The sequence below is a fragment of the Dipodomys spectabilis genome, unplaced genomic scaffold (assembly GCF_019054845.1).
Source record: "Dipodomys spectabilis isolate Male_0828 unplaced genomic scaffold, ASM1905484v1 ptg000097l, whole genome shotgun sequence".
Lineage (NCBI taxonomy): Eukaryota > Metazoa > Chordata > Mammalia > Rodentia > Heteromyidae > Dipodomys > Dipodomys spectabilis.
In genome coordinates, this window is record NW_024870774.1 from 4,868,359 (window position 1) to 4,881,729 (window position 13,371).

General features: G+C 37.7%; 1 gene segment (V, D, J or C); it reads right to left on the bottom strand.

The window, feature by feature from the left end:
* Positions 1-2,975: 2,975 nt before the first annotated feature.
* On the bottom strand, positions 2,976-3,569 carry LOC122113434. The segment is given in 2 exon segments: positions 2,976-3,361; positions 3,510-3,569. Coding segments are annotated over 2 exon segments (432 nt in total).
* Positions 3,570-13,371: the final 9,802 nt, after the last annotated feature.

The following is a 13,371-nucleotide window of genomic DNA, read 5'->3' on the forward strand; positions in this document are numbered from 1 at the left end:
ACTTAAGCATACCTACTTAGACCCTGAGGGTGGAATACAACAGGAAAAGTACTCACTCAGGAATAAATGCATCCCTAGTGCTGAAAGGAGCACAAGAAGCATGGCTGAGCCGTCGAGATGTTGCAAGTGGCTATAGAAAGCAAGAACTTGGAAAAGGGAGGTGTGTAGAAAGTTCAGCAGGACTGCTGCAATCACCCTGGAGGCTTTTTACACCCTCTTATTCTTATCTGTAAGCTGCATGAAGGAAAAACTAAACAGATGCTCTCTAACAGATACAAGTTTTCTGTGGTAGGCAGCACTGCCCACTGGAGGCCAGATAAGAAACCACAGGTTATGCATGCCAGTAGTTGCCCCTTACTGTGTGTAGGTTACAGGATGTATGCTCAAGTTCACACAACACGCTTTATTCCCCAATCTGTGATGGTATTTTAGTCCTAGAGTTCAAGGTGAACTCTAGTGAATATTGAGATATATTGAAATATATGTTACTTCAGGGAGAAGCCAGTTTATGATAAGTACATCAAATATCTGGTCTTAGTTCATAAATATCTTGATTCAGATTTGCTGCTTCAGGCTGAGTTTGGATGGCCCAGTACAGACATGGTGGTGATAGATGATGGTGGATGTATTTCCCATGGCTGAGGAAGGGACTCTGAAAAGAGTAGTGCCTCTGTGCTTTAAGTACAAGATGTAACTGTGGACAAGAAGACTTTGTTCCTAAAGGAGGATGAAATAAATGTGCCATGACATCTGCATCCAAGAAATTGACATCCCAAAGAAAGGAATTTGAAAAGAAGAGATCAGAGAAATTCACAGCTTCCTCTGCAGCTAGTGAAATGATTGGCAAAATTAGAAAACTTCTTTCCTTTGATTCCAGGAGATGAAATCACCTTCTTTCATTGTTCTTCCTGGAAAGATTGTCTTGCTGGTGGAAGATTTATGACTACTATTAAATTGTGACTGTGTATTTTGTAGATGTGTATTTCTGATTCCTGACACCATCACCCAAATCAAGATGTAAACATTCTCATCATCACAGAAAGAAACTCTGTATCCATAAAAAATCACCAATATTTCCCTCCAACCTAGGCAAATAAAAATCCAGATTAGAGGGTCTGGAAGCATGGCATAGGTGGTAGAATGTCAGACAATGAGTGAAAGATCAGATTAAGAGTTTGAATTTCACCGGGTGCTGGTGGCTCAAGCCTGTAATCCTAGCTACTCAGGAGGCTGAGATCTGAGGATCTCAATTCAAAGCCAGCCTGGGCAAGAGAGACCATGATACTCCTATCTCCAATAAACCACCAGAAAACTGGAAGTGGTGCTGTAGCTCAAGTGGTAGAGCACTCGCCTTGAGCTGAAGAGCTGAAGGACAGCGCCCAGGCCAGAGTTCAAGCCCCACGACCGATTAAAAAAAAAAAAGAGTTTGAATTTCCTATTTACTGTTTTCATGTATATTATAAATACATTGTGTATATATACATATGCAGCATTTTATATTTTTCATGGATATGTTTTATTATTACAAAGAATGTCACATTTCTTGGACTATTTTTTTTAGTGGCTCTTCAATCATGCATTTTGTACACCTGTAACAACATGATACATGATGTATTTAGTAATGAAAGTCTTCTGATGTGTCAATAAAAAAAAGAAATCCAGGTAGACAGAAACTGGTGTCTTTGTAAGTCACTTACCTGACCAGTGCATATAAAGTCCTGCATCATCTGATACTTTTTAGGTATATCTTTCACTTATTTCTGTTAATTCAGAGTTCATCCATGTTTAAGTGTACATTGGTTTGTCAATTTGTCATTCTTTTTTTTTAATTTAATTTTATTTTTTTTTTTGTGAACATACTGTATAGATGGGTTACAATTACATGGGCAGGATAATGCATACATTTCTTATCAAGCATTGCAGCCTCCTCCTTTGTTTACCCTTCACATCCACTAGCCCCCGCCACCCATTCCTCCCCCTTCCCCCCCCCCCCCCACCAACGTTGTAAAGCTCGTTTGGACATGACCTTGTACTTCTCATTGTTGCAACAGGTCCACCTGTATCCTTAAACGACTTGTTTTTCCCCATCTCCACCACAAGTTATACTGACATCAAATATAGTGAAAGCAGGGGTTATACTGTGGGGGAGGGACATACAAAGCAACAAAGAGATAATCTTATAAATGTGTTAGAAACAAATGCATGAAATAAAAAAGCATTAAAATACATATCTGAGGGTTCATTTTCCTAACATCACATTATCTGACCTTTTCCGCTTGACTCATACATATACTAGATATTGCAAATAAGGGAAACCATGGAACCTATGTTTCTTTGGGCCTGGCTTACTTCACTTAATATAATTTTTTCCAAGTTTTTCCATTTCCTAACAAATGGGGCAGTGTCATTCTTTCTGATGGAGGCATAGAATTTCATTGTGTATATATACCACATTTTCTTAATCCATTCACCTACTGAGGGGCATCTGGGTTGGTTCAATATCTTAGCTATGGTAAATAATGCTGTAATAAACATAGTTGTGCAGGTAGCTTTAGTGTGGTCTTGTTTGTAAACCTTTGCATTCTTTTCTATTTCAAAATAAAATTTGTTGCAGGAATATGTGACATTTTTCATCATTAACTTATCAGGGACTGTACAGTAAGCATTTCATCCACAATATGTTACAACTGGTCTCTGTCTCTCAAAACAAATTTCTTTGCATGAACTGTTTCGTGGTTAAGAGGATCAAACTCTAGGTAAGGTGAATATAAGGACCACTTCATTAATCTTGAAGTTTTGTACTTTTAAAGTCACAAACGTTAGGCCTTGTTGGGGAACTAGAGCTCATGCTGTTACACTCCCATTGTAAAAGCACTTGAGTGAAGTACATTTACTTCAAGTCTTCCTATTGTGTTCCTAGCGTTACTTTGGGTGGTTGTTATACCACAAAAGTGCTGGGTTTTCTGGTTCTTCCCTCAAGAGAGCCATCTGAGAAGCAGAAGCTCAGCAGCCAAGCCCCTGTTGTCCCTCAGTTTGTGCTCAGCTCCCTCTGTGGTTTCTGCCACTGTGTCTCTCAGAGCACAGTAGTACACAGCCGAGTCTGACTCTAGGACTGCAGCTTTCTTCAAGTGGAAGGAGGTGCTTTCTCTGTCATATATGGCTTCAAATCCTTTGTGGTTTCCCTTGTCATTGGCCTTGGCGACTTTAAAGAGGAGCTGGGGACCTTCTCCAGGATACTGGATGTACCAGAAGAGAGTTGGGTAATATGTTGCTTCATAGGAACAGTTCACAGTCAGGGAAGCCCCTTCAGAGAGGGTCACATGGCCTTGTGTCTGGGTCACCGAGTCTCCATGGCTTCCCCCTGAAACACAAAAAATATGAGAATCCAGTGTGAGTTATCTGGGTCTCCTTGGTATGATCTGGGGTCTGCCTCTTAGAACAAACTGGTTAAAGATTTTTGTCAAAAATTAATGGTGGAAGAATCAAAGCTGATATGCAATTTTCCTCACCAAGCATTAAGAGCAGTACAATCACTGCTCCTTGAGAACAGCTCATTTCTAGAGCTTCTGCAGTCTGTGAATCTTAACTTCTTACTGTAAGGAAAGGTGAAGTTCACAGGGAAAAGATAAAGGTGAGATGAAGATGACAACAGGAAGTGGGTGTGTTAGGAAGATGTGCCTCCCCCTCAAGGACAGGAAATAAAGTTAGATGATGGTTATCTTTTCTCTCAAAAGTCTGTGTTGAGGGGCACAGAAGGTGGCTCAGTGGTAGAGCACTTGTCTTGCATACATGAGGCCCTGGGTTTGATTCCTCAGCACCACATAGACAGAAAAATCTGGAAGTGGCACTGTGGCTCAAGTGGTAGAGTGCTAGCCTTGAACTGAAATGCTGAAGGACAGCGCCCAGGCCCAGAGTTCAGGCTCCAGGGCCAGCAAAAAAAGTGAATTGAGCATCCACTTCTCCCTTTTTACTAAGATGTCTGACAGCCTACTTATTGTACTTTGAAATTCTAAAGGAAACTTGCTCTTTTTCTTGTGTTTATTTTTTCCGTGAATGTGGCCCGTTTGGGAAACTCCATGCCATAACATGTCTAAGAAGCATTTAATTTACTTTTTCCTGATTAGACATTTTGACCATTCTGACCCATGGAAACGTCATAAGAATCTACTCTGGCATACAGTCATAGGAAGGCTAATGCATGTTTAATCATTATTAGAAGACTTTGTGTTACACAGTCTTACAGGGTTTTTCCCCTTTTTCACTATTTTCCCACCTAAATCCTAGGAAATGGTTAGCAAATGTTTCCTTCCTTTTTTAAAAAAATAATAATCTTTATTGAAAAGGTGATGAGCAGGAGAGTTACAGTTACATTAGATAGGTAATGAATATATTTGTTTTTAAACACTCTTAAGAATAAACAATTAGTCTTTGGTTGAGAAAATACCATTGCTTTTAATATCATACAGATTCACATTTAAGACCTCATTTATGAGAGACATAATTTAATAAAGCTTCTTAAAGAAAAAGGAAACATTTATATTGTGGGTAGGTATAATTATTAAAACTTTTCATATAACTGGGAGATGGGTCATGGATAGAGTGACTGCCTAGTATGCAAGAGACCCTGAGTTTAGCACCACAGATAATGTAACTCTTAGTTTGAAGAACACATTAATTAATGTTATTAAACCTTTACAAAATTGCCAGGAATCAGTATCTTTTGATCTAGGACTTTAAATGATTTCTGGATAGTGAAACTAATATATTGCACTCAGAGTAATTAAAAAAAATATCTATAAGTAGTTGTACAAGGAAGTTACCATTGAATAAAGCAATTTATGAATATAATGCATATTGATCAATGTCACACCTTTCAACATTCTCACTCATCCCTCCCAAATGACCCTTCCCCCACTTTTCTTAACTTTGTAGAATGCACATTGAATTGTTGACTGCATTCTACTGCTCACTTCTTCTTTTTCTGCTCCTCTCCCCATGATCTTACCTCACCACTTTCAAGTACCTGTTTCCTGGTGCTGATTTTGTGGAACTTTTACTTTGTCTTTCTAAGTAGTTATATTATTTGAATATATTGCATACCACCTAATGTATTTTCTGATTAGTTTATAAGCTAATTCTAGCTTCTATATATGAGGAGAATTTGCAAAATTTGTCTTTCTAGGTCTGATTTACTTCACTTAGTGTAAGTTTTTTTCCCCCAAGTCTTCCCATTTCTTTACAAATGGTACAATATCATTCTAATGCATGAGTAAAATTCCATTTTGTATATATACAACATTCATCCATTGAGGGGCATCTGGGCTGGTTGCATATCTCGGTTATTGTAAATAGTGCTACAATGAACATGGTTGTGCTGGTGACTTTATTGTAACCAGGTGAGTGGTCTTTTGGATAGATGCTCAGTAGTGGAATTTCTGGGTAATACGGTAGTCCTGTTTATCTTATGAGGAACCACAATAGTGCTTTCCAGAGTGGTGGAGAAATGCAGCCACAGTGTGTTAAAGATCCTATCTGGCCGCATCTTTGCCAGCATCTGTTATTACTTGTATTCTTGATGATGGCCATCTAACTGGACTGAGGTAGAATCTGTGTTGCTTTAATTTGCATTTGCTTTATGGCCAGAGAATGATGGATGAGTGTAATGCTGGTTTTATAGAGTGAATTTGGGAGTAATGTCCCTTTTCTACTTCAATTGGAGATTTTGAGGAATACTGGTGTTAGTTTTCCCTTAAAGAGCTTATAGACTTCTTCTATAAAGCCATCATCGAGTCCTTGGGATTTTCTTGAATAGAAAATCTTTTAATATATTTAAATTTCATTGTTTGTTATGAGTTTATTGGTTTATATGTTCTTGTCTCAATTTAGATATATTTATGTTATTTAGGAATATAAACATTTCTACTAGATTCTCCAATAGGCAAAGGTTTTTCAAGTATTCCCTGATAATAATCTGAATATTGCTTTAATCTGTTATGATGCTTTCTCTTTCATTTCTGATATTATTTATTTGATTTCTCTTATTCTTTTAGACAATTTTCCATGGATCTATAAATTTTCTTTTTTTTAAAGAACCAGCTTAATTGTTTTGTTGATTTTTTGTGTGTTTTTATTAATAGTCTCTAATTAATTTATTTCTGATCAAAGTTTTATATTTCTTTCCATCTATTAGTTTTTAGGTTTAGCTTGTTCTTATTCTTCTAGGAGCTTGATGTGCATTATTAGGGTATTGATTTGAGATTTCTGTCATTGGTTGATGTGGCACTCATAGTTATACACTCTACTCTGAGTACTGTCTTTGCTGTGTGTCTCAGAGGAACTAATATTTCATATGTTATTTTATATTGAATTCTAGAAATATATGAATTTTGTTCTTATCTCTTCAATGACCCTCTAATTGCTGAATAGCAATATATTACTGCATTTCTCTGAGTTTAGGTATTTTCTGTGATCGCTTGTGTTGTTGAGCTCTAATTGTATTCTGCTGTTGTCTAACAGGATGCAGGGAGTAATCTCAATTTGTTTTTGAATTTATACAGATTTGTTTTGTGACCAAGGAGAATGTGATACTGCTGGGTGAAAGATTCTGTAGATATCTGTTAGGTCTAGCTGTTCACTATGGTTACATTGGTCTGAGGTTTCTTTGCTGAATTTATGCATGGATGATCTATCCAAAGGTGATAATGAAGTATTGAAGTCACCAATAATTAATTAGTTTGGATTTATGTGTGTTTTTAGGTCATTTAGTATTTGTTTGATGAAGTTGGGGTTGCCAGCATTCAGTATATCGATAATTAGAATTGCTATATCCTTCTGTTAGAAAGTTCCCTTTATAAATATGTAATATCCTGTGTCATTTCCAATGAAATTTATCTATTTTATTTATTTTATCTGATATTATTATTGTAGTGTTTATTATTTAGTACTGCAGTGTGACCTGTTTATGAAGATCATTTGCTTGAAAATCTTTGTTTCAGCCTTTCACCTTAAATAGACATTTGTGGAATTTTTTGTCAGTTATATGTTTCTCCTGTAGGCAGAAGATGTGAATGGGTGTTTCTTTATCCAACCAGCCACTCTATGACCTTTGATAAGAGAATTAATCCTGTTGATATTTAGTATTAGAAATGAGAGGTAAGTGATAGCTCCTGTAATTTTAACCCCCATTTTTAAAAGTTGTGCCTATGCTATTCTTACCATATCTATCTGCTTATCTGGCAGGGTCTGAAACATGAAATTGACATGAACTAGGCAGGGAAACCAGATGCCTTTGAATATCTCTGTTGGTTCAGTGGAGATAAATTGTCTTAGTTTTAATTTTTATAAAATGATTTTTTTTGCCCTTCAGTAATGGAGGAAAGCTTGGCTGGATACAGTATTCTCAGGTGTTAATTGTTTGATTTCAATACTTGACATACATCATGTCAAGCCTTCCTTGTTTTTAGTGAGAAATATGCAGTTATTCTGACAGGTTTTCTTTTATAAATAATCAAATCTTTTCATTCTGACAACTTTAAATATCCTCTCCTTGTTCTCTATTGATCCAGTTTGGGTCATGATGTGGCAGTAGTATGAGGTGCTTTTCTAGTCTGGTCTGCTGGGGTTCTTAAGATCTCTTGTATCTGAATATCACCTCTTGTATCTTGTATATCACTCTTTTTGGAAGTTTTGGAAAGTTCTCTTTTTGAAGTTCTCATTTTGGAAATTCTCTGCTAAATTCTATCAAACATATTTTATAGTCACTAAGCTGCTGCCTTTTCTATTTCCTCAATACCTGTTAGCTGCAAATTAAATCTTCTAATTGAGTCTTGAAGTTCTTGCAAGCTCCCTTCCTATATCTTGGATTTCTTCTGTATGATTATCTCCTCTCCTTTATTCTATCTACTTTATCTTCACCCCCTAAGACTCTGTTCTACAACATCTCTTCTGCCACAGAGATTTTCAACTTTAGTTTTTACTTCTTTGCTTTCGGTTTGGTCATTTTAAAGGTTTCTATATGTTTATGGAAGTCTTTGTTTACCTCTTATATTGACTTCTTTACTTCACTGATTTATCTGTGCCTTCTTTCATCTATTTTAACTAAGTGGTCATTTTTAATCACTGGACTCCTTGCCATCTCTTTGAATTCCTTTAGCTTTCTATTGTGTTCCTCATAAATTCTTTCATTATTTTGGGTTAGTCTTGTTGCATTCACAAAATATCATATAGGTTTGCTGACATTTTGTGTACCATTTTTACCAGTAGATCTTTTAGCTCTATGTGTAGAGATATTTCTAGATTATTATATTTGTATCCTATTGTTAAATAGTTGTTGTTTTCTGGGGGTGTGGTGCTTCCTTGATTTCTCATATTTCTCATATTTTTGTGATGGGCTTTGCACATTTGGAGATATCTAATATCTTCCAAACACTTTGGTCTTTGTATTCTTGATTAGCAAGGCAGTCAATGTTTTTATGGGGTGTGTCTCTTTACTGGTGTAGCATATATGTCAGCTTTGGTACCTCATCCCAGCCTAAATGGTTGAAATCTTACATATACTAAAGTGTCTTGGTTCACCTTTTCTATATCACCAGTCTTGTATGTTTATAGGATTGGAGGAGTTCTCCTACTTCTTTATGAGTGGGGAAGAGTCAGTCACTTGATGGATGAAAATCAGACCATTAGCCTCTGCACCTGCTTTCATGGATTACAGCTGGGAAAGGTTTCTAATTCTCTTCTGTGTCCCAGACAGGTCTCTGATTTTGGCACTGCCTTTGGTTCCTGTCCCTGTAATGTGCACCACAAGGCTGGAGGCTGGAAGCTTATGCTTCAAATAGCTCTGTCTGGGACCTGAGATCAGGGTTGGGACACTGAAGTTTGAGTCCTTCAATCCCTGTGTGCATAAAACTACATTGGAGGCTGGCCTTCACTCAGCACTGAGTGCTAAGGTGGTAGCTGGAGTATGGTTTAGAGAACCATTCAGTCCCTGTCCCTGTTGGCATGGGTTTTGGCTACAGGTTGGCTTTCACTCAGTGCTGGGGACTACAGTGGGTGCTGGACTCTGATTTGAGGCACTGTTTAGTCCTTGTCCCTGTTAGTATGAGACTTGGTTACAGGTCAGCACTAATTCAGTACTGAGGGCTAAGCTGTTGAGGTGGAACTCTGATTTGGAGCCCCTCCCTTTGGTTCCTGACTCAATCAGTTCTTGTCTGTCTCTGTGTGAGGCTTGCTGGAAACCATATCCTACTTCTATGTCCAGGACTGATGGAAAGTGGGGCCCTCTTGTTACCACTGTGGTCTGAGATCAGCAATCTTTGGGTCTTGAGCACAAATCTTTGTCCCTTGTCCCAGGTTTTCTTAAGTGCCGATCTGTGATGTGGTCAGCAGGAGGCAAGGTTCCCTCTTTCCTGTGAAGGCTGAGATTTGTGTCCTTTCTAAGTTCTGAGCACAGAATTTTGTTCCTTGCTTCTGCACCCTCACACACCTTCCTATGTCCTGTGCCTGCTTCTGAGCTTGAGACTTGGTTCTATCCCCACCCTTCTTCCAGGTCACCTGGTAGTTGTGTGTGTGTGACTCATGGTATGTGGTGCTGGGGTCGCCTTCTTTCTAGGATTTTCCTGCAAAGGAGCTTTCTGTGCTTCACTGAAGCTACAGTGGTGTGGGGTGCATTGCTTCTGCCTGTTTGTCCTGTGTGATGATCAGCTGTGACCAGTTCACTGTGCCTAAAGGAGGCTTGTCTCTTGTGGCATGCTGTGCCAAGTGGAGCACTGCACCTCGCTGCTGCAGACCTTGCAGCAGTATATTTAGTTGCTTTTTTCCTCCTTCTGAGGTATGTTTTAATGAAGCCAGGATTTTCCTCATGTGCATTTTTGAGCTATAAAAAAATAAAAAATGTTTCCCAATAAAAATTGTTGTATTTTTGGTTGAGCAGACAGATCTCTGATATTGCCCTGTCTCTAACCTTCCATCTTCTTTCTCAGAGTAATTCTTCTTTTGTTGCTTTTCTGGTACAAGACTTTCTAAAATTTTGCTTTACCACATGTTATCTCTACGTATTTCCTTCTGGCAGTATTATTGATAAACATAATTCAATATAATTTTATTGTCACAGAATGTAATAATTACAAAATAAAGATTTTCCTTGAAAGACCAAGCAGTGAGCACAATGACACATTGCAGGGTTGAGGTGTTTGTAGAAACCTTCTCATAGAAAAGGTAATGTTATTGCAAGACAATGTAACCAATGGACATAGTGTGTACAAAGGATAGGTTTTTCTGAACAAGCCTTACTGATGTTTCTCCTTGAACATAAACACCTTTTTCAATGCTTTCTGGAAATGTCATCCTTCATGAAGGCTGAGAGGGCAGATGAATAGCCCCACATCTATGCATAAGCTTTAACAGGAAATAGCTCTAGGGCCTTGCATAAAGGTATAACACTAACATAAGATACCTGAGTGATATAGTAAGATTCATAGGTTTGGAGCTATGATTTTGTAACTATTAAGACATATACTGGATCTTATTTGGGACTTGTCGCTTCTTAGTCTGGGTGTCCTATTTCTCTTGATTTCTCACATCTGAACACTTGATATGGGAGAAGGGGAGGAAAAAGTTATGTAAAGAACAGACCATAAATTATGGGGAAAGTTCATCCTCTATTGTCAATCTAACATTTATCATGATTCCAATGGCAATACAATTGAGGACTGCGGTTGTTAATTTTGATTTTATAAGAGAATCTCAGGTTAGAGCTAGAGACAATCTCAGACTGGCCTAGTACTCACTATGTAACCCAATCTGGTTTTAAACTTATGATCCTTCTGCCTTATAATTTCAAGTTCTGGGATTAAAAGTGTGTGGACCACAGCAGGCTTGCGTTTGAGGTTTTATAAAACACAACAACACATGGTAACTCTTAAATTTATATTGAAAAATGAGAAACTGTGTACAGAAAAATTTCCTATGAAAACAAAACAGAAATTAAAATAGACTGAAATGCTACTAATAGAAATAGGTTTGGGGGGTTTGCCATTATTCCATTTTTATTCTAAGCAGAAGTTTCATTGGAAAATATAAACAAAAACCTTTGTGTGAGGAGCATACTACAAAGCCTATGGCCTGCAAAGCTTTGAGACGTGTTTATACCGCCTTGACCATGAAATGACATAAGTTCTGATGTCACCTCTTCCATTTGCAAGTCCTTGGCCCTAGGCAAGGACTTTTCATGGACATACTTCTCATTAAGTCAAGTAAGTTAATAATATTTGCCTCATTGAACAAGGATTGATTTGTTGACCTAAAGACATTTACTATGCTTCTCTTGAGTATGTGCTTAATAATGGTTATCATGCAAGAGTGTGGTGGTTCTAAGCTGTAATTCTAGTTACTCAAAAGGCTGAGATCTCTGGATTGCAATTCAAAGCCAGAAGGATCACAAGCCTGGAGGGGAAAGTCTGTGAGACTTATATTTCCAATTAACTACCAAAAAGCCAGAAGTGGAGCTGTCACTCAGTGGTTGAATGTTAGCCTTTAGCAAATAATCTCAGGTACAGTGCCTAGACCCTGAGTTCAAGTCTCAAGAGCAACACAGAGAATAAAAGTAACTAAACACCCATTGCAACAATGAGAAGTACAAGTTGTCATGTCGAAAACGAACTGTACAACTTTGGTGGGGGTGGGGGAGGATTGGGTGGGAGAGTGGGGGAAGGCTGGGAAGGGATGGGAAGGGGAAACAAAGGAGGAGGCTACAATGCTTGATAAGAAATGTACTCATTATCTTGCCCATGTACTTGTAACCCCCCTGTACAGTATTTTCACAATAAAAATAAATAAAAATTTAAAAAGTAACTAAACAAACATAAACCCAGCTGTTTTTAGTTACTTTTAATAATCCCAAAATTCATTAAGATTTTCCCATCCAGGGATTTTGTCCTATAAAATTATATCTTGACCAGACCTCAGGCCACCTAACATAGGTCATTAACTGATGAATTCAGCATTTTTTTTATCTGCTCATGTGGAAGCACAAAGACCATGATAGGAGCAGCAGAAAATCTGAGTTATACTGTGGGGGAGGGACATAGCATAAGCTCCTCTCATAGAAACTTATTTTCTAGTTACTTTCATGTAAGGGAGGGCCAGTTTATAAAGGGAATGAAAACTTCTGCCACCTAGCGGCCACGACAGATTACCAGAAACTACCTGATGTGAGTCTCTTCCATGACATGTGAAGTGGAATTGGAAGGGGATTCCTACTCCTACTGGTGGATTTTAAGTCTGATAAGCCTTAAAATGTGATCCTCAAAACTTTCTTGTTTTTATTTTTCTTTTACTAATCCATTCAATGAAACTGGACTTAGAGCAAAGCCCTCAGAAGGATTGACAGAACAGGTGGGCAAAACAGGAAGAATTAGGCAAGAATTTTTATAAAAAGTAACCATAATCATAGCTCATGATGACAAACAAGGATGAACAGAGAGGCTCATAGGTACTAAACAAACATACACACACACACACACACACACACACACACACACACACACACACACACAGAGGTTTACCTAAATATGTCCAAGAACTGAAAAGAATCAATATTCAATAATATTCATTATATTATTTTCTTATAAGTCATAAACTCCTTTCTACAGGATGAGTCTTGGTGGTGCTAGAGACAAATAGAAATTCATATGAGGGAAGTAAAATATGAAAATACATTTTACTCAATCAAGAATGCAGTATTAATGAGAAATCTATGTCTCCACTTATTTGCTCTCAATTGGAAAGGTTTAAAGGCAGAAATCAAGCCAGGTCCTTATTTATAAAAAGGGAGGGCATCTGTGACTTACAATCATTCCTTTTTCTGAATTAAATTTAGATACAAAGACTATACCCTGGAGAAACCATAGGTTTGACAGAGAAAGGAAATATTCAAGTCTTGTAGCTTTATTTATACCTCTGAAAGTTATACTACAGTTTAGTGCATAAACTAATTTAGAAGGCAGCCCTCCTTGCCACTCTTTGATCCTAAAGGTTCCATCCTGAAGTACCTTTCTCTTTATCATCATAAAGGCTTAATCAGATAACATAACTATGCTATTACTAGCTAGTCCAACATCAGACTTGTTTCTGGAAAGAAGCCCATAATCAAAGTGCAGTGAAATGTATTTCTGGTGATGGCTCACTTTTGACTTGTAAACAGCAACCTTCTTCCTGAAGCCTTATATATCATTTCCTCTCAAATCACCCAGTAAGGGAGGAGGAGGGAGGAAGGAAAGGAAGGAAAGGAAGAAAAGAAAAAAGGAAGGCAGGGAGGGAGAGAAAGAGAGAAACACACAGAGGCCTACGTTTAGAAATCCTATTACTACAAGTGAA